At 39.3% G+C, this 22630-nt stretch overlaps 1 protein-coding gene across 4 annotated transcripts in view; it reads left to right on the plus strand.

Annotated features, from left to right (window-relative positions):
* The window catches only part of LOC149775522 (uncharacterized), a 38558-nt gene that overhangs the window by 11378 nt on the left and 4550 nt on the right, over positions 1-22630 (plus strand). For all 4 annotated transcript variants that reach the window (XM_089943364.1, XM_089943365.1, XM_089943366.1 and 1 more), the window contains 6 exons: positions 712-900; positions 1336-1482; positions 10982-11131; positions 13436-13497; positions 19660-19840; positions 21377-21420. In XM_089943364.1, the coding sequence (XP_089799490.1) occupies positions 712-900; positions 1336-1482; positions 10982-11131; positions 13436-13497; positions 19660-19840; positions 21377-21420 (773 nt within the window). The remainder of the gene's footprint in view (positions 1-711; positions 901-1335; positions 1483-10981; positions 11132-13435; positions 13498-19659; positions 19841-21376; positions 21421-22630) is intronic.

A 22630-nucleotide genomic window follows, 5' to 3' on the forward strand; every position in this document is an offset into this window, starting at 1 on the left:
AACCTGATAAACTGGCTACAAGTTATTTGACGCAGACTTTAATTTCCCCACATCAGTAAGACAATGTAAACCTATGTCAGGCAAATGAATAATTTTAATATCAGAAAAAGCGTATAAGCATGGGATAATATCACAATCACGTGTTTGGCCAATACGTGATGGATTACCTCCGATTTCTGATACTGAACTTGACAAATGTTTCACAAAGATGGCAGGTACCTGAGTCGAAACTAATTTTGCAGTCATTATCTTCGAAAATCAGTCGGCGATATCCATATGGAAATAATAATGTACAAGTACTTGCTGTTAGAGCATTTATGTATTTATTTTGGATACTCAATAGTCTTCCTTACTCTGTGATATAGTGTCTTCCCTTCCATTTCACCCCATTATATTATATGTGTGTGTGTGTGTGTGTGTGAGAGAGAGAGAGAGAGAGAGAGAGAGTTTCTGAATCAGTAGTTATACCAAGTAAAGATTAAAGCACATACTGAATTATTGAATAGGAGCAAACGAAAGGAGAATATAAATAATCTGATGTGACTCAAGATAAATTAGATGGCTTTCAAGAAAATAAAAATAAACGTCGCTTGCAAATTTAATTCAGTCAGCATCTAAAATATCTGCAGATTATATCATTGGCTCCACCCATACACCACCAATATCAACCTATTTTATTAAATATTTAACAGACACTGGTTGTTGTTTCAGATACCCTGAATAGCACGAGCGAGTCTTTGGAAACGAAGACCAAGAAATGCGAAAATCTGTTACATCAGGTGAAAGAGCTTCTTCTCCTGAAGGATGCAGCAGAGAGGACCTCTAACATGCTGCGGGCGACGAAGGACAGCCTGGAAAAGGACCTCAAGGCCAGAATCCAGGAGCTGAAGGAAGCAAAAGGTGTGCTATAGCACTTTATAGCACTTTTCCATTGCTCTAAACTATTTCTTTTAAACATTTGTCATAGCAAAGCCACAAAATCATGCCCTCGAAAAATTATTTTATTCCTTTATTGTGCCTTTTGTTATTTTTCAAATCATGATGGAGACTTTCAGTGTTAAAATCCCTAAGCTGTTTTCTTTAAGCTACCTTTCAGTGTTAAAGTCCCAAATATGTTTCCTTTACGCCATCCTTCAGTGTTAAAGTCCCAAATCAGTTTTCTTTAAGCTGCCTTTGATATCATCCAATATATTTGATATCAGAAATTGCCTAATATTAACATGTGATTTTCTACCCTTTTGTTACTTTCGCAATATGGCAATATTAAGTAAGTAGAACAGCTGTCGTACAAATAAATAATGGAATTAATGAATCCAATCGACCTTTTTATGGCAGCATCCTACGAAAAGCTGGAAGAGGTGATTGCAAGAAAACAAGAAGAAATTGGCCGTCATACTTTGGAGAATAAGAGCTTGCAGATAAAACTTCAGGATTCAGAAAAAACAATGAAGCAGATGAAAAACAAGTGTAAAAATATCTCATGTAAGCATTATTCATACTTAAAATAATAATAATAATAACAATAATAATAACAACAACAACAACAATACAAATAATTATTATTAGTAGTAATAGTAGTAGTAGTCGTATTGTTTTTATTGTTGTTGTCTACCACACCTTATGATGGTATTTTTTGCTGTGCATGTTTGCCCGATATAGAGCAACTTACTGTGGATTTGGATCTCTGCAGTATTACCGCTGTTTCGAACAGTTCCACTTTTATGGTAGTAGTTCTGGGTTTAGGAGGATTCTTAGAGTCTTCAGACGACCGTTTACTAATCCGTCAAGTCGTCGGTTAAACAGTTCCACTTTTATAGTAGTAGCTCTGGCTTTAGAAGGATTCTTGGAGTCTTCAGACGACCGTTCACTAGTCCGTCAAGTCGTCGGTTAAACAGTTCCACTTTTATAGAAGTAGTTCTGGGTTTAGGAGGATTCTTAGAGTCTTCAGACGACCGTTCACTAGTCCGTCAAGTCGTCGGTTAAACAGTTCCACTTTTATTGTAGTAGTTCTGGGTTTAGGAGGATTCTTAGAGTCTTCAGACGACCGTTCACTAGTCCGTCAAGTCGTCGGTTAAACAGTTATGACCTCCCGGATGCATTGCATAAAAATCTGCATTCATCGAAACAAATTTAAATTTGAGATAATATGATTATATGATTTGGCAGATAACATTATAATGTGTTTGCTTTAAAAGATGTACGCCTAAGTCGCGGGGAAAAGGAGAATCTGAGGGCGTCGTCGTATTCTTGGGCAGAAGAGATAGCTTATTAATAAGCTGGGTCCATTTTCATTACACTGTTCGTCACGTGCGTAGATCACAATATATACAAACCGCGCAAAAAGGTGGGAATAGCACTTGCATCTGTGCACATCCCGCTTTAACTAAGTCGAGGGGTGTTATCCCTCCCTTCTTTCCATCACGACCACAAAAGAAACACAAAAATATTAATATCACACAGAGTACATACACATCTGTAATTAGTATACAGCATAGTACCCACACCTACCCCTAAAATATATAAACTCCACATAATTATCATATAGGGTTTCGTTCTGACCAAAAAAGGCCCTCTTTAAACTAGACCTTGTTGACGTTAAAGGACGTTGACTGGTTTTGTTTACAAACTCACCGCATCGAAACACACGATCTGAGATTGCAAAAGTCAAGGGCTGCTACAAACCAAACTGAATCGGCAAATCTCTAGGAAATCACAAGTACGCATAGTACACGAAAAATAATAACCTTCACAATGTAGGAAAATTCACAACTCAGTAATATTAGACTCGGATGTAACTTTCACATGTCTGGTGTCAAGTTAGGGAGTATAAGACAGTAAACTGGACATTGATTTGAAACTAAATTATGCTGCTTCTGTGAAAGGTCACAGCGTTGGTGAGAAGAAGACAGACGGGGACATTCGAAGCACCCTTGTTTTATGTGGCTTGCTCTGGTGGAATGATATAGAGGTTAGTCACACCAATTAAATAGCACGAAAACACATGCATGCTAACGATTTATGCATGCCAACAGGCGATATACGACTATAATCCAAAAGAACGAACGAACGGCAAAGTAACGCGTAGAGCACCTGTTATTTCGCAGATATATATGTTGGGTCAAAGAAGACTTCATATAATAGCTGAGTGAAAATAAATGTAGCTGCCCCACTGATGGTTTTGTAATATATATATATATATATATATATATATATATATATATATATATATATATATATATATATATATATATATATATATATACTCTCATGTTCATAACTTTCAATTGGCTGATAGTGCTAACTTAAACTCGTTACCATAACTTAACTGGTTGACAGCGTCAGCTTAGATTCACGTTCATAACTTTTCGTGATTTCAGGCCCTATTTTCTCAATTCATTGTTAGCACGAAACTCGAAGTCTGGTCACCTTGATGTTCAGTACTTGTCACTGAATGAAACTACAATCATAAATATTTTCAAAGTTTTGTTTAGAATCTTAGTTTGACATTTGCATATAAAACTTTTTTTAACGAAAGATATAGCCTCAAAAGTATCATACTTAATTCTGAACTCGAACTTGTAACTTATCCATACAACATTACTGAGAATATAGGGCCAGACCACTTATGTGTATAATTACAGGGACCAGACCAGGTATATGTATGTATAATATATAACATAGGGACCAGGCCAAGGATATGTTTGTATAAGGTGGCGCTCTACAGTTTCGTATTTTGCATAGGGGTTAGGATTTTAAAGAAAAAGAATTTCCCCAGCTTTCCTCACTGGTTTTACTGGCTGTTTAAAAATGACCTTGTATATCTTAGGTATAATTCAAAGAACCGTTAATTTTCTTTATTTTGATATATGATTGATGCGTGTAATATGGGTTATAGAGTATACAGCTTGGCCTTACACCAGATGTGCGACTTTCAAAAAAGTGCTAGCTCTACTTGGTCATTTTCACTTCCTGAACTTCAGAGGTAAATTGTATAAAAAAAAGAGCCGATAACATTTTTTTTTACATTTTATATATTTGGTAATTCATTCATTGCCCTTTCAGAAGCTGGTATTGTCTAGTCTGGCAAAATTCATTTTCCCTATTAAAATAGCTGCTATGGATAATGTACTTTAGACAAATTTAGTCTGATTTTTTAGCACCAGGGAGCGTTCATTTTAGTTAGCAATGTGTTTATATCATGTACAATTTCCAAAGAAATATCATCCACATTACATTACATTAATGTAGCATACAGGTATGCCACCATTCTCTCCATTGTGTATGCTTTAAATGCAAATAGCTTCACCTTACATACGTCACTCTCTCAAAAGTACATAATAACTGGTGAGCGCCCCCTAATGTAGAATAAACGGGCCGGATCAGGTGTATATTTGTATAATGTAGAAGCAAAGTAGCTCATGCAGTGGTTTAAGCAATGTTGGTTTTCCACGTTTGATAGCTTCGGGCGGGATGCTGTCACTACCTGGTGCTTTGTCGTTTGGGAGGGAGTCGATTGCTTTGCTGAGCTCCTCATAGGTTGGCACTTTGTCGAGCTCTTCAATGGTGGGCAGATTCTTTATGCTGCTGAGGGCTGCATCGGTGACTGACGTTTCTCAGGAGTATAGCTCTGATTAGTGCTCTACCCATCTGTTGCCCACAGTCTGTGATCTTCTCTCCCATCAGAAATATCGGGGAAGCGACCCCTTTCACTGTAGGGCCTAGAGCCTTCTTGATGCCACTGTACATACCTTGGGTGTTTCCGGATTCGGCACTGCGCTGGATCCCTTCACACAGTTGTTGCCAGTACTCGTTCTCACACCGTCTAGCGATGCGTTGGGTGTTACTTCGGGCACTTCTGAGAGCAGCAAGCGTCCGTTCATTAGGGGATTTTTTGTAAGCTATGAAGGCTTTTCGTTTCTCCTCGATTTGTGGTTCCATCCTTGATAAGTGTGCGATGAACCAGTCCTGGCTGGGTCGATCCTTCTTGCCAAACGTGGACATAGCTGTACTGTAGATGGCACCCTTCATGGAGTTCCACTTGGCTGCAGCGTCGTGTTCAGGCAGGTCCTGAAGAGCCTTGTCCGGGGCGGGCACATACTCCTCCACCTTGGCGGAGACTGACATCTGTGCAATGTTTATGCGATGGCGTCCTTTTGGTTTTGAGCGGTGTAGTGTGTGTGGCTGTAGTCGCACTCTGCTGAACACGAGGGCATGGTCGGAGTCGTAGTCTGCACTGTGGTAGGTTCTGGTGGATAGGACGCTGTTAAGGGCAGAGCGCCTGGTGATGACTAAGTCGAGTTGGTGCCAGCGATGAGACCTGGGGTGTTTCCATGACACTTTGTGTTGTGGCTTACACTTGAAGAAGGTGTTTGTGACGCAAATGCCATGGTAGGTGCATAGCTTCAGTAGTCTCTGACCGTTTTCGTCGGTCTTTCCAGTGCCATGATATCCGAGGCAGGTAGGCCATGACTCGTGGTCCGCACCTACTCTGGCATTAAAGTCTGCGAGAAGGAATAGTGGTTCATGTTTGGGGCATCCTTTGATCTGTTCGTCCAGCTGCCCATAGAACTGATCATTTGTGTCTTCTGACGACGTGAGGGTGGGGGCGTAGACACTGATGATGTTGACAGGTTCTGCAGCAGTGGTGTGGAAGATGAACAAGAGACGTTCAGTGCCCCCTGTAAGAGGTTCAACTGAGGCCAGGAGATTATTTTTGATGGTGAAGCCCACTCCGTGCTGGCGGGGCTCCTCAGGTTCTCGACCCATCCAGAAGAAGGCGTAGTTGTCCTCTCTGAAGGGGCCACTAGAGGCAAGCCTAGTTTCCTGGAGGGCAGCTATGCTGATATTTAGTCTGGTGAGTTCTCTATCGATGATGGCCGTCTTTCTGGTGTCGTCCACTTCTCTGAGGTCGTCGGAGATGCCTGTACACATGGTTCGCACATTTCAGCTTTCAAAACGAAGAGCTGGAGACTTCTTTATTGGTTTCTTGTTTCTTTTGTCTGGAGTGGAATTACCGTCTGCTTGTCATGCTGAGCAACACACTGAGTTCCAGACACCCACTGGAGCAGGCAGACGATGGCGGGTCAACACCTTATTGACCGGAGGCTGCCTGGCTTGAGGCGGGCGATAGTCGGCCAGTGGGACACGATGATCCCTCCAACCGTCAAAGCTGACCCTAGGCACCCCTTCCATACGCAGTCGGGTGGGACTTATAACCCGTACACTGTCAGCTTCCGTATTGTTTCCTCACTCAGTAGCGAGACTGGGGTGTCCTCTCCAGGGCGCAAGCCTGGGCGTGGAGTATGGAGATCCTAGGCTGCCAGACGTCAGGATCCCCCTCTCGTCCTTGCTGGTGGCCGAAGGAATGCTGAGTATGACATTTGGCACCAGTCTGGAGCTGCCAGAAGGAAGTCGTACTCGACACCCAGCCGCATTGGGGGTTCCACTCCGGATTTTCTGTCTTGGTTAACTCCCGTAGCCTTTCCTTCTCCCGAAGATATCCACAAGGCAGTGGAGCCATCATCCAATGGATGGGACTTGGTGGGTTTTGAATCAGAGTTTACTTCTCCTAGACGAACTGCCTGACAAGGCTAACGAGCTTCATCTGCCCGGGTTTGGAATCAGAGTTTTCCTTCTCTTAGACTGGTTGCCTGCAAAGGCTAACGAGCCCAGTCTTCCCACCCAGGAGCAGTCCTCCAAGACATGCGCGATGCCACAATTGTGACCCTGTACAAAAACAAGGGCGGCCGCAGTGATTTTAATAATTGCAGAGGGATCTCGCTCCTGAGCATCGTTGGTAAAGTGTACGCCCGCATCATACTCAACAGGCTGCGGTTGCTGACGGACCGTGTGTACCCAGAATCCCAGTGCGGTTTCAGAGCAGGCAGGTCGACGACAGACATGATCTTCTCCCTACGACAACTCCAAGAGAAGAGCAGAGAGCAAGGTCAACCACCCTACATGATGTTCATCGACCTCAGCAAGGCCTTTGACTTGGTCAGCAGGAAGGGCCTTTTTGAACTTCTCAGTAAGATCGGTTGCGCCCCAAAACTCCTCAGCATGATAATCTCTTTCCATGCATATATGAAGGCAACAGTCCTGTATGATGGATCCTCCTCAACCTCCTTCCCAATAAACAGCGGCGTGAAGCAGGGCTGCGTGCTGGCACCAACACTTTTTGGGATCTTCTTCTCATTGCTCCTGTCCTACGCCTTAGACTCATCCACGGATGGCATATATCTACACACCAGGTCCGACGGGAGGCTGTTCAACCTGGCACAACTGCGCTCAAAGGCCAAAGTGAGAGCTGTGCTCATCAGGGAGATACTTTTTGGAGATGACTCAGCTCTTATGACCCACACCGAGGAAGCCCTCCAGAGACTGGGAGACCGTTTTCCTGATGCCTGCATGCAGTTTGGTCTCACCATCAGCTTGGAAAAAACAAATTTCAGCGTGCAAGATACCGCTATTGCCCCTTCTTTTAAAATCAACGGTGTAACCCTGGAAGCAGTCAACAACTTTACCTACCTGGGGTCAACCATCAGCAGCACTCTCTCGCTTGATATGGAGCTGGACAGAAGGCTTGGAAAGGCAAACACCATCATGGCACGACTAACGAAGAGGGTGTGGGAAAACAACGCGCTGACAGAGCACACCAAGGTCCAAGTCTACCAGGCCTGCGTTCTCAGCACCCTTCTATATGGAAGTGAGACCTGGGGTACCTACATGAGACAAGAACGCCGGCTCAACTCCTTCCATATACGGTGTCTAAAACGCATCCTGAAAATCAGCTGGCAAGACCGTGTTGCACACAGCGAGATCCTGCAGCGTGCAAGTACTCCCAGCATGTACTCCCTGCTGAGCAAACACCGCCTTCGATGGCTGGGACACGTCCGACGCATGGAGGTTGGAAGGCTGCCAAAGGACATCCTATATGGACAGCTGGCCACTGGCATGAGAAGAGTCGGCCGCCCCTCACTCCGTTTCAAGGATGTATGCAAGAGAGACATGAAGGCATGCAACATTTCACCCGATGGCTGGGAAGAGCTGGCCGAGGACCGAGGCACCTGGAGACTGACGGTAAACAATCGGTCGCTGATGCGAGGAGAGGCCAGTTGGCGGCGGAGAAACGTGACAGAAAGAAGAACGCGGCAGCAACCACAGTATGTCTGCACCAACTGCAATAGGGACTGTCACTCACGTATAGACCTGCACAGCCAGAGCAGACGATGCCAACAGAGACAGACAACACCCCAACAGCGCTATTCGCATGGTCTTTCAAGACTGAGTCGCCAGTGATGAATGATGTTGTTGTTGTTGTTGTTGGGTTTAACGCCATTTTTCAGCACGCGATTGGCTATACATGGCGGCCAGTATTAATGGTGGAGGAAGAACCCGGGAAAACCTGGGAAAGAACCACCGACCCACGAGAAGCTACTGGCAAGCTTTCTCACATACCCACATTAGCCGTATCCGAGACTCGAACCCAAGTGATGAATGATGATGAGAATATAGGGACCCGACTAGGTCTATGTTTGTGTAAAGTAGAATATAGGACCAGACCAGGTCTATGTTTGTATAATGTAGAATATATGACCAAACCAGGTCTATGTTTATATAATGTAGAATATAGGGCCATTCCAGGTGTATCTTTGCATAGTGTAGAATATATGGACCAGGCCATGTATATGTGTGTATAATGTAGAATATAAAGACCAGGCCAGGTATATGTTTTGTATAATGTAGAATATAGGGACCAGGCCAGGTATGTTTTGTATAATGTAAAATAATGGCCTACATATAATTTAAACATTACAAAGAAATTTAACACACCATATTCGCGAAAGGGAAATACTATATAGTGATTCTTTGCGAGGCAGTACGTATAATCTTACAAGGGAAAAATAGTATGCCATCGCGACAATTTGTAGAATTTGCTTATTCGGTTGACCGTCTGTCCGTCATTCTTTTCGTTCCTTGGAATAACTCAAGTTTTACATACTGGCTATGAATCCAGACTATGTATGCAGGTACTCGTTGGTCAAACGGAGACCTCAATTGATTTTGTAGTCAGTAGGAAGAAGGTCAAAGTCTCTGTACTAAAAATAACTAGTTTTTACATTACGTAAGATCCATATTAAATCAAGGGTAAGTCGGGTGAGTTTTAACGTCCCTATGCCTCAAAGTTGAAATGTCATGTTCATATGACAGCGCAGTTTCTGTGTAGGAGATGCCAAATAAACATATACTGTCGTTAGTTTCAAAGTCAAAGATACGATTTCCGAGTGTTAAATCAAATTCTGTTTTAAAGACGTCAATCAACCTTGGCGTATAAATGGGGTGGGGGAATCTGCTTGTAATGATTTAAGGTCTATGAAGCGGATACCACTATTGTTTAACCAGTTCGAGAAATTATTCTGCATGAAAAGTCTCTTATAATGTTTGGTTCCATAGTTTTAAGGTCTATGTCACTTAAACTAAATCATAAATTTTATTTAAACGTGACAAATCAGGGTTTGTGTCGTGGATGTCAACCAAACTGGCACCGGCTACCTCTTGGTGCAATAAATATTCCTCATCATTTCGAGGTTTGTATGTTTGAGATGGAGGATATTACGATTTTTCTTTTCATGTAGTTTTTTTGCTGCGAGGAGAGCCATACTTTGTAGTTTAGATTTGTTTTGATCCAGAACAGAATGCCAACATATTTTAGAGGGATTTGTCGTCTCAAACGTATCCACGAAAGGACAAGATGGTGGATGTAAACAAATCAAAATCATAACCCAAAGGGAAATGGAATTATAATCTCTTTTGTAATCAACGCTAAAATCAACCCATATGTAGGTCACAAAACAAAACGTTCGTCAAGGGTTTTAACAGTTTTAGCAACATTTCGCAACGATTCCAATAAATGAATTCACAGAGTTGCAATTATAATTAAATCATGCGACTGCCCTAACCATGTAATATATCCAATGTTATCGTTTCAACTCCTCAACTACACGAGCCCAATGTGCAGGGCGCAGGGGCGCTCACATACTGTTTTTTTTTGCGGGGGGGGGGGGCATGAGCAAACATGTAGTGGTAAGCTATTAGATTTTACGGATATAGGCCAAAACATTAAGAGGTGAAATCCGGGCAAGTGCCCCCCCCCCCATATACGGGCGCCCATGCAGGGGCGTCATCTTCCTGAAAGCGATGGTTTACTGCCAAAATATTTAGCTTAAATTCATTAAAGATGTTGATCCAGAATGTTACGATATTTCTCAGCATTAATGTTCCCATCGCCCTCACACAGTCCAAAACCGCAGTAATGATGCAACCTCACACCATTAATAACACCACCCTTATTGTAGAGGGCGCATGTACCCGGGACGATATGTTTCCTTTGAAGGTCGCCAAATTGTCACGTTGATTTTGTTCGATAACTAGTAGATACATCACTAAATATTACTTGAACGCACTGGTCATCATTCCATCTCCTATTCAATAAACACAACGACAACCTCTAATTTTCTATTAAGTTATATACATATTTTCTTTGGAAGAACTGGACGAAACATTTTTTTCTGTTTAAAACTAGCTGAACAGATGAACTTTATCAATCTTGCATTCGTTAAATTCAGCAGTGATATCCTTCGAAAACTTTACGCGATTTTTCCTCACATTTCTTAATATGCTGGTTTCAACGAGTATGTTTTTGTGTGTGCTGATTTAGATACATTGTCCACGCCTGTCAACGAAACTGTCGATAATACACTCGATCTGGGCGTCTTTATCACCTTTACAATTTCCATAACTTTATAAATTTCTTGTTTAAAATACACAATCAGTTAATTTACGTCAATAGTCAATTCATCTAATTTGAGACCGATGTTTATAGATCATCTGTCGTAAGTGATATAATGTGTTTCAAAAATATTTTGTTATAATTTATTTATCTCGACGTACCTGAGCATTAGAGAACTTTTCTTCCTCTTAGTAAAAATCAAAGAAAACGAGGATGCATATGCCACATTGGAGAAAGCACTCGCTGCCTCTGAAGCCCGACAGGTCGTGTTGGAACAACATCAGCTGACGTGCACGGAGAGTTCACTGGCTAATGTCAAGTTGGAACTTGTTAAATCGCTGAGTAGGTTTTCTTTCTTTGTTTTCCTTCATTATAAATAGATAATTATAAATAGATATAGGAAAAATATCAACTTCATGCACAGACACACACACACACACACACACACACACACAAATTGGAGAGTTCGAGTTTGATATTGCTTCGGGGTACATCGAATCCGTCAGACAGAAATATATTCCAACGCACGTCAAATGTTTTCTTTACCTCAGATCGGGGCGAAATACAACGAAATACAAATGTGGTGTGTGTGTGTGTGTGTGTGTGTGTGTGTGTGTGTGTGTAATGCGTTTATTTCACGTTTTCTTGATATATTTAGACGAACTGATTTAAAAAATTAAAATGCGTACAGAATTTAAAAAAGTTGGTGCCGATGTTATTGGCAACACGGAAATAACGCTGGGTGTGGGGAACGGAAATATAGACTGAACGTTTGTTTCGAACATCATCAATGATTTTTTTGGTTAATTTTCCATCATTGACGTTGCGCTCAATAGTAATATTAAAATCCTTACTTTCAAATAGATCACCAAAAATGTCCGTTTTGCACACCAAGGCTGTAAGTATTTCCACAAGTACATTGTCATATATGGTAGTTAGCAAATATCGTCGTTCTAAATATTACCTATATTTGTAATAATAATAATAATAATAATAATAATAATAATATCATTATTAGTATTATTATTATTATTTCATCTACTACTGAAAGCTGAAAATGGTATAGTAGATGTTTTCATCGACATTACCTCGCGGAAATATTTCTTTTTTACGCTCTACATTTAAACTTTTAAAAATGATCAATCTAAACTGCAACTTGATTCAAATCCCATTACAACGAGTTGCTGTATTTGTACCGTATTAACAAGAATTAATACCTAAATAATTACAAAACCACAAAATTGTTTTGCTCCGAGTCGTGGCAAAGAACCTAGGCGTATTTATACTTATACCGTATAAAAACTCGTTCTATCGACCGATTCGAGAAAAGAACTTCCCAAAATAGTATTTAGTTTTGTATTTGGATGTACCGGTCCTATGTGATCCAAATACGAAGTTTAGTTCAAAAGTTCGAAGGATCACAAAGAAAATTTCTCAGTCTGATTGGCTTATTTCTACATAATTGCTTTTATTATGCAATTAAATAATGAAATCTGCGCTTAAATAATGATGATACAGTTAGAACAATAAACAAATACTAACCATCCTTAACCTTACGATAATATTGGTTGTCAAAATAGTACAATAAGAACTTATTTTCTTGCCATCACGTTGGTGGCCAAATAGTATAATAACAACTTTGTGCCATCATGTTTGTTGTCGAATAGTACAATAATACTTCTTGCCATGACGTTGGGTGGCCAAATAGCACAATAACAACTCAGCTTCTTGCCATCATGTTGGTTGTCGAATAGTACAATAATGACTCATCTTCTTGCCATCACGTTGGTGGCCAAACAGTATAATAACAAATTCTTGCCATCATGTTGGTTGTCGAATAGTACAGTAATGACTGAACTTCTTGCCATGATGTTGGTAGCCAAATAGTATAATGACAATTCAGCTTATTGCCATCATGTTGCATGTCGAATAGGACAATAATGATTCAACTTGCCATCATGTTAGCGGTCGAATAGTACAATAACGAATGAACTTGCCATCATGTTGGTGGTCAAATAGTACCTTGACGACTCAACTACATGCCATCAGGTGGTCGAATAGTACAATAACGATTCTATGTACAATGGTGTTGGTGGTTGAATAGTACAATACGACTCAACTTGCCTTAATGTGGTCGAATAGTATAATAATGTTTCAACGTGCCATCATGTTGGTGGTCAAATAGTACAATATGATTCAGCATCTTTGGAAATGTTCTGAATCAAGATGCAGCAGCCTTATAGTTATAATCTTTATTTTGTTTGTTCGTCCATCCAAATGTCCTCGTCTTCTCTTCCGTGTATTGGAGCTAATATAACGTATTTAGATTGAACCATATTTTTTCATATTGTTTCCTGTAAATCGTTATTTTATAAATTTGTCTTTTGAAAGCAACCTCGCTCTGGACCTCTTGTCAATGTTACTTCAGCTAATCTAGCAAGTGCGTGCGTGTGTGAGTGTTATAACCTATGTCATCTGGGATAAATAATTCGCCCATGTAGCTCGGTTGTGTGTGCTGAAGAAACAAATCGGTGGTAAAGGTTCCACTATATCAACGCATGTCCTTGACAAAGTCAAATCCTTGATACGGCGTAAATTATTGTATATTTAAGATGAAACTTTAATTTAATTTTTCTCAACTTTTAGAATCTGTTCGGCTGAAGAAGGAATCTATTTTAAGATTGAAAGAGCAAAAAGCGCGATTGTTGGTAAGTATATTTTTAGAAAATAAGAAGACATTTAAGACAAGGTAATTAAACGATTATTTATGGTATTACTGCAATACATTTCAAATTAACTTCAAACGCCATATGTGCCAAAACCTTTTGAGTGCAATTTTATGTCAATCACCATTCTATTTATGAGCTCGCGTTTGTTACCGAAATTTACTTGTTACAAGGAACTAGACTTTCACCAACACTTTTCATAGAAATGGGTGATAGAGAATCGGACTCTTCCATTTGTTCGTCATTCAGTCCTCTGTACCTTCATATCCCCTACAATACCACTGGTCTACAATTTTTTTAGAAGTCGTCTGCTTCATAGATAAAATGTACTATTTATTATGGATGTTAACGTGCTGAATTCAAATATGACAATTAAAACAACTGATTGGCTTCCATTTCCAAGATATTTAAGTTTTTACATTTTACGTCTATTTATACTGTGTAGATACTCGAGTTTTAATCAGAAATTGTAAACCTAGGTATTTTCATGCGTTTTTGTTTGCTTGACATGTTAATATTTTACCTGTCCTGTTTATGTAACACTTTAAATAAAAAACAGCAAATGGGTTATACAAATAAAATTTATTATAAAACAAAAGGCAAAAACACTATTATGTATATATAAGTACATAGTTTAGTCCTTATTCGGTGTTTACTCGGTGCTTCTTGGCTTGCCTCTTGTATTCATTAAATGGAGCATCACTTGTCACTGTCCAGCAATGGCCTGCAAGCACTGATGGGCTCAATTAGCCCAGATAAAGTTTCTTCATTGTTGCAACATCCTGGTGAAATCGCTCGCCGTGCTCGTGATTCACCGGTCCGAAGTTCGGTGGAAACAAATTTAGATGAGAGTGCAAAAATGTGTCATTAGTGATACGTTGCAACCAAGACTTTTGTATGTCTTAAGGAGGTTTTCCACCAACTCCCTGTAGTTGTCTGCCTTGTTGTTTCAGAGAAAATTTGTTGCCACTAACTGGAAGGCTTTCCATGCCGTCTTTTCCTTGCTACGCAGTGCACGGCCAAATACATCACCTCGAAGACGTTCACGAATCTGAGGACCAACAAAGACACTTTCTTGTATCTTGGCTTCACATAGCCTTGGAAATTTTCCACGGAGATACTTGAAGGCAACTTGTGTTTTGTCCATGGCCTTGACAAAGTTCTTCATCAGACCCAGCTTGATGTGCAATGGTGGTAACAAAATCTTCTTTGATTCAACACAGGGTGGATACTGAACACTTTCTCTCAGGATCCAATGACTGTCGGAGTGGCCATTCTCTCTTGATGTAGTGGGGATATCTCGCACGACTATCCCATTCGCAGAGAAAACAGCAGTACTTTGTGAATCCAGTCTGCAGACCAAGCAAGAGAGCAAGAACCTTCAAATCGCCACAAAGCTGGCACTGATGTTGACCATAGTTTATGCACTGGCCATACGCACTAATGCCTACCTATCATTACTGAGGGAAATATTGCTGCACAGCAGAATTTTTGTGTGCAAAAGATCACTAAATTTATACATTTACTATACACATTATTGTATATTGCTGGGCATTTGCTTTTGACGTGGAAATGTCCACAAGCTCTGACAACTCGACTGCTTGGGTCAAGAATACTCATGGGAGTTAGCTGGGTATCTTCAGGCACAATTTGTAATTCTTCGTGAATGGAGTTTCATAGTGGAACAGTACCACCCCAAAAGATGGTAGATGGATTACTGACTGTGATGTCAAACCTTTCAGCCAGAGTGAACACACTGAGTGACTATGCAGTGTCGAAAGCACGATAATGCTAACGCAGACGTATCACGAATGGCATCAACAGAATTTGCCTGTGTGTCATATTACTTCACTGCTTAGAGAAGCCGCCGAATGCACCCAATGCTTCGCGCTATAGTCTTGATCTCGGAGAGTAAAATCCCCTGAGCATATTGGTGCACAAAAAGTCGTTCTGCCATTGACCCTCTCCACATTGCTCTGTGCATGTTTGATGCTGATCTCACCCCCCCCCCCCATATGCATACTGTAATTAGCTAAAGGTTAGGTCAAACTTCAGCAGTCATTTTAGCGGTCCCCACTTTGTAGATATGTGCCAATGCTTCAGTGACTTGGGAGGCTTCCTTTGTGACTTGGGGGGCCTCGTTTGTGATCAAGGGTTTAGTCTCCTTGTAGTGACAGGCAAAATCTACCAAGGTCAGTGCATACGTGCACAAATATCGCTCAAGCTTGACTTGTGGCAGAAACAATATACGATGGAACATCACACTGAGGCTGGGTTTTCTACACGGTGCTAATGGGTACATATGCCACACATCCTGCTTTTTGAGTCATACCCTGGCAACATCTTGTGAAACTTTAGCGGCTTCTGTCAGCTTCTTGACCACTTTCATACCCTTCTAGTAATACTGTGGGCAGTATTATAGTGCCACGAGGTTGGTATCAAATGTTGTTATTTATTTGCAAACGATTATTATCTGTTTTGCAAACGAGAACCATTTTTGACAGACTGGAATTTGCACTGTTGGGGCTTGGCTTTCTTGCCACCTTTGACATATTGTTCGCCGAGTTAGGGACCCTGGATGTTGTTTGGGTCGTGTATTAGGTCCACGACAGCCTTTCGATGGTCTTGGATGTCGTGACTGTGTGAGCACACAAGGTTTAGTCTGTACCACATAATGACAATCACGTGGTTTATTGGAGCCTTTAAACCAGAAATGACTAAAATACAACTCTGACTGAATCTAACAAGAAATATATGACTGGATTTGGACAGTACTTGCTTTTTAGGCAAAACAATCAATCATGCAATCTGAAACTGGTATTGCATCATACATGATATGAATTGCATCATGTTATTACTAGAAGTCATGGATGATGCAATCATAACTAAGTTTACATCACTCTGCTGAACAAATTGCCCTATATCAGCTCTAGAAATCATACAGTATCATGCTCTCTTATTTGTCAGTGTTTGATTTTGCAAAGGGACACATTTATGTTTGGTCAAAGTGAGCAGAGGTGCCTCGTACCTGTGTGAACAATGCTGATAACGTCTGCTTTGTTTATGGTGAATTGACTTTTGCATCACAAACGTACAGTATAACCACTATTGTTAAGAAAGCTTATCACCTTTATTTTGGCTGCAAAATTGGAGATCAGGACAAGAGGTGGGCCCGCCACATATGTTGCAACTCCTGTGCAACAAATCTTTGCCAGTGGTTGAACAGGAAAATGAAATCTATGCTTTTCGCAGTACCAATGATTTGGTGAGAACCAACAGATCATATCAGTAATTGCTACTTCTTCCTGGTGCCTCCAGTTGGGAAATGTGTCAAAGAAGAAAAAGTGGACTGTGTATTATCCAAACATTCCATCAGCAACACGCCCAGTACCACGCGGAGGACTGCCTGTTCCTGATACACCAAAATCATTATCACACAAGTCAGACGAGGAAGAGGAAGAGGATGAAACTTCTAGTCCTGAACCATCAAAGTCACATGATTCATGTTTTCTCACCCTCAACATCGTTCATGATCCAGATGAGTGGGGACCGTTGATTGATTCATCGAAGACAATTCTTAAATGCGTTTTGCTGCATAATAGCAATGTTTTGCCATCAGTTCCAGTTGGTCATGCAGTCCATATGAAAGAAACCTATGAAAACATGACACAACTTTTGAGGTGCATGAACTATGACCAACATCAGATGCAGCTTTGTGGCAATGTGAAGGTTCTTGCTCTCGTGCTTGGTTTGCAGACTGGATACACAAAGTACTGCTGTTTTCTCTGCGAATGGGCTGGTAATGTGCAAGATTCCCACCACATCAAGATAGACTGGCCACTCCGACATTCATTGAAGCCTAGGAGGAAAAGCGTTCAGCATCCACAACTTATTGAATCAATGAAGATTGTGTTATCACCCTTGCACATCAAGCTGGGTCTAATGAAGAACTTTGTCAAGGCCATGGACAAAACCTAAGCAGCTGTCAAATACCTCCATGGAAAATTTCCAAGGTTAAGGGAAGTTAAGATCAAGGAAGGTGTCTTTGTTGGTCCTCAGATTTGTGAACTTCATCGAGATGATGCATTTGACTGTGCACTGCGTGGCAAGGAAAAGACAGCATGGAAAGCCTTCCAGTTAGTGGCAACAAATTTTCTCTAAAACAACAAGGCAGACAACTACAGGGAGTTGGTGGAAAACCTCCTCAAGGCATACAAAAGCCTTGGTTGCAACATGTGACCAAAGATATATTTTTTGCACTCTCCTCTACATTTGTTTCCACCAAACATCGGTGCAGTGAGGGATGAGCACGGCAAGTCATTTCACCAGGATATTGCAAAAATGAAGAAACACTATCAGTGCAAACAGAGCCCATCAATGCTTGAAGACTGGACAGTGACAAGAGATGCTCTATTTAATGAATACAAGAGACAAACCAAGAAGCACCAAGTAGACACCGAATAAGGACTAAACTATGTAATTATATAAAAATAATAGATTTTTGCTATTACTATAATATTTATTTATATAACCCTTTTGCTGTTTTTAAAGTGTTCAGTAAACAGGACAGGTGAAATATTGTAAAGCAAACATAAACACATGAAAAAATCTAAGCTTGCAATTTATGATTAAAACTCACTATATACACAATATAAATTAATTGTCATATTTGAATTCATCACATCAAAATCCATAACAAAGAGTACATTTTATCTCTGAAGCAGACGACTTCTAAAACATTGTATACCAGTGTTATCTGCTTGAACATCAACAGTCAATATCTATGTCTTAAACATCTGCTCTAATATTTTTAACATAACACTCTGTGGAGTTTGAAATTCCATTTTCTTACATTTGTTTTATAAACCATTTAATTTAAAGTAAATTCAGTGCTTCCTTTTTTGTATTTTACAAAACTATTTATTTTGTATTTTCAAAACTACTTTATGTCTTTTATTTTGCCATTAAAAATCAAAAATACATATAATTTCTCAATTCTTTTTATGGAGTCTTTCCTGATATTTGTTCAGGTAAAACCAAGATTTAGTCAATACCAAGGTTTTGAAGTTTACTGAATATGTAAAGAAAAATCCTTAATGTACATATACTTAATAGCTATCTAACCCTAAAGTAACAGATAGCAGTTTCCTAAAGCCATACCAAATTCTCAGTACAGATATCTGGAAGTTTCATCTTTGAAATTTATGATACTTGAGGATGACTAAGTCCAACATTGACTTGTCAAGATTAATGTTTGCTCCATTTATTTTTCTTTTTAAAAATCCTTTCATTTCCATTACTGCTTCATTGATGGATTGCACATCCACAAAATAGAGGGTCATGTTGAAAGCATATATGTAACTAGGTAATAAGGCCTTTTGCTTATGTCTCAATAGAACATATGTATAAATGGGGTGAAAGTGGAAAGCCTTGATGTACTCCTAGTCCAACTGGAAAAAATTCAGCCAAATGAATAATTGTCTAAATGTGTATTGATGAATTCAACCCATGAAACCTTAACATCCTATCAATGGGCAGTGGTCTGGTTTCAGAGTTTGCCAAAAGATTTTTATCTTGAGCAAGTGTAATATTTTCACATATCAGCCTACTTTGAACTTTAAAAGTCATTTTTGAGTGTTGCCTCCCCTACATCATTTACAGTTATGCTCTTGCATATTTAACCAAGCTTTCTTCAAATGAAACATATTAGCTGGTTTTTTTTGGTCATATGAACACAGGTCTAAGTTTAATATAGCTTGGCTAAGACAATATAGCCATCATTTTACTCTAAATGTAACCAATCTTTTGTGCTCCTTATTTCATGACAAACATTGACACTTTAACTTTTATTGTAACTGTTACACACAGAGCTTTGCAATAATATTAAAAGTTATTGCTCACACTTCAAAATATATTAATGGCCAATTTCCATAACAATCAGTATTTAAATATTACATATAATTGCAAAACTGCAATGGTTTGCCAACAGTAATGAGATATCATGGCAAAATCAATAAAAATTTTACAATGTCTTTTACAGTACTCTTGTTTTCCACAGTAGCACTTTTAATATGCTCAAATGTAACATATGCCATTTGATAAAATCCTACCTTGGGTCTTGTGGTACTTTTATCTTTCATTCAGACTTACATCCATGACAAGGAAGCAGCCTTTAAAATTCAGATACAGGCAATGCATGGCCAACTCAAGCATCTGAGAAAAATAATCAACCTGAACAACAAGGATCTTCAATGCTTTACTTCCACTCCTGACAAATTTTGTTCTGGAAGAATAATGGAACTTTGGAAGACATCATTAATTAAATGTGAGAATGTTCTTCTTTTAAATCTTTTGTCTTTAAGTCTCTTATTATATGCATTCTTTTCTGTATTTTTTAAATACAAAGTTACAGTTTTTTCCCTTTATGCAAACATTGGATAAAATATTCTGGCCAGATATTCTCTCTGTAAATGTCATGGCCTGAAAGCCTCAGGAATTTTACAAGGGACATTTTTGAAGGGTATTATATATGAATTGCAGTTTAACAAGGAAACACTATATACCAAGCCAGATGCAATCCAAATGCTGTTGATGAACTGTTTAGTTATGATGTGCAAAATTTATATTTTTTAAGCTTCATTCAAGAGTACCACAACTTACATAACATGCCAGCATGTTGTTTAGGGTAATGGTTATGTTGGTTTTTACCTTTCAGTCCTAAAACTAGCAATATTTACTTGTCTCTTCAAGTACAACATATCTGTGTAAGTTTGGTGATGGACGATTCAGTAACCTAAATTACTAGCATTAAGTGCAGACTATCTTCTTGTTATCAGGCCACTGTGATCGTGAACATTTCAATGTAGAACTAATCAGTACGCTTCATAGTACATGTATGATCAAGGGCACAAAACAGAATGCTTTGGGAAAGTCAAATTATTTTCATGTTATTGTTGCATGTATTTTTTCAAATCATGGTGACCTTGAGTTTTGACTTTCAGATGCCAAAATAAATGAGTTATCTGTCCTTACAGAGCAACCCGTCTTCAAAGTTAAGGTATATCAAGCAGAACATATTATTGCATGGAAACCATTCTGTTTGGTCAGTCACAGTGACCTTAACCTTTCAATTTTTTAACAGCGTTCTTGTGAGAAAGCTTCTCGTGGGTTGCTGGTTTTTACCGGGTTTTCACGGGTTCTTCCTCCATCATTAATACTGGCCACCATGTACAGCCTATCGTGTGCTAAAAAATTGTGTTACACCCTACAACAACAACAGCAACAACAACAACAGGGTTCTTTATCTCCTTAAGGGCAACCAATATAATGCAGTTTGGTGAAGCAGTATATGGTAAAACTCTTGGTATTGGATCAAAACTATTTTTGCTATAATCAGTGGTATTGAACTATGACATTTTTACTAATACATCAATAGGGTTCTTTATCTCCTATGCAGTACTTGACCTTCAATATTTTGTAAGATATGTAAAGCAGAAATCATGTTATTGCAAGGAAACTTATTACCATAGATGGTCACAGTCACTGTGACCTATAAAAAACCCATCTATGGCAATATGATCAAATTATAAAACATAAATAGATCACAGTGTCCTAGCATTCAATGATAGTTCTAATAGTCATCATGAAACATTTACATACCAAGTCATCCTTGTCTACAAGAAGTAAGTGTCTTGGAAAATGATCTAAATACAAACCCTTACCACAGCACAAATGCCAGGCAGATTGATTGAAGGATGGACAGGTGGACTTTCTGACAGACATTATCAATCCTAGAATTGCACTGCAATCCAGCCAAAATGTTCTGTACATGTATATAGATTTGGGATTATTTTTCTTGCAGCTGCAACACCAACTGTACCATGTGTCGAATACCTACAGACAAAGGTAAGATAGATGTACCAGTACACACTTTGCATATAAACAGAAATCAAATATAATTTTAATTGTATCAGTATTTTATTAAACACTTTTTGGAAACAGCTATTAGGAGTAAGCAGACATATATAATTTAGTAGCATGGTTCATTTCACATTTGAGTGATTTTTATGGTTTCAGGTCTAACAGCCATTTATATCTCTTTGCCAAAATTCCAGGAAGAAATTTTGACAACACTGACCATCCAATTTTTTTTTTGTTCTAACTGAATTTCAATGCCTACATGTTTTTCCTTCTTTATCTCTAATCCTTGTGCTTTAAATATGTTCTGAATCTAGACTAGACATCCCTGAGGGCACTGTGTTGGTTACTAGTCCTTCTTTATCCCCAGACTGAATGCAGGAAGCAGTTTCCTCAGTATAATGCTTATTTACTGTTGTCTGCTCTAACCTCACATGTATGTGGCTTACACATGGTTTGAAGCAGAAGCCTATTTTTATTTTTATTTTTGCATGACACGTTGAGATTCTGTGGCCTAATTTTCATCAAACTTCACTGGTAGATCACACCTGAACAGTGGCAGCTCCTTACTGATGAGTCTGAGAGGTAAAAGACCAAGATCACTAGAGTCATCATTGCAATTTGTTTGTTGTTTCTATGTCGATTTTTGTGCATCCTGTTTATTCAAACACCATATGTGGTCTACACTTCGGTAAGGCACCTCCCTAATCTTAGAGGTCAAAGTTCAATGTCACAGTAACTAAAATTGTCATTTTGGGTTCCACATGATAATCTACCTTCCTCCGATTTCCTGCACCCAATTTATTTCAAGTCCAAGGTTTCATTTTATTAGAGGAATGGTAGCTCCCTACTTAGTCTATGATGAAAAGATCAAAGGTCATGATCTCAGGGTGTGAAATACAAAATTATGTTAAATTTACATCTTGTATTAACTTAGGTCAAGGTAGGGACAAGATCAGACATTCTTTTGATGGCTTGTTCTGATCAACATTTTTTAAAAACATAAACTGGTGAAGAATAATGTAGACAGTAGCGGTTTTAAGGATGTGCAGTCCCGGTGTGAAATGAGGACATTTTTGGTCCAGCCAACAAAATCTAATTTATGTATCACTTAAGAAATTCTGTGAAATATTCATGGAAAAATAAAGGTTTGTTTTCAAAATCAAATTTATCTTAAAATGATCTGCTTTAATAATGT

This window comes from Sinohyriopsis cumingii, chromosome 19, assembly GCF_028554795.1.
Source record: "Sinohyriopsis cumingii isolate HCF-2022 chromosome 19, ASM2855479v2, whole genome shotgun sequence".
NCBI classification, from domain to species: Eukaryota; Metazoa; Mollusca; class Bivalvia; order Unionida; family Unionidae; genus Sinohyriopsis; species Sinohyriopsis cumingii.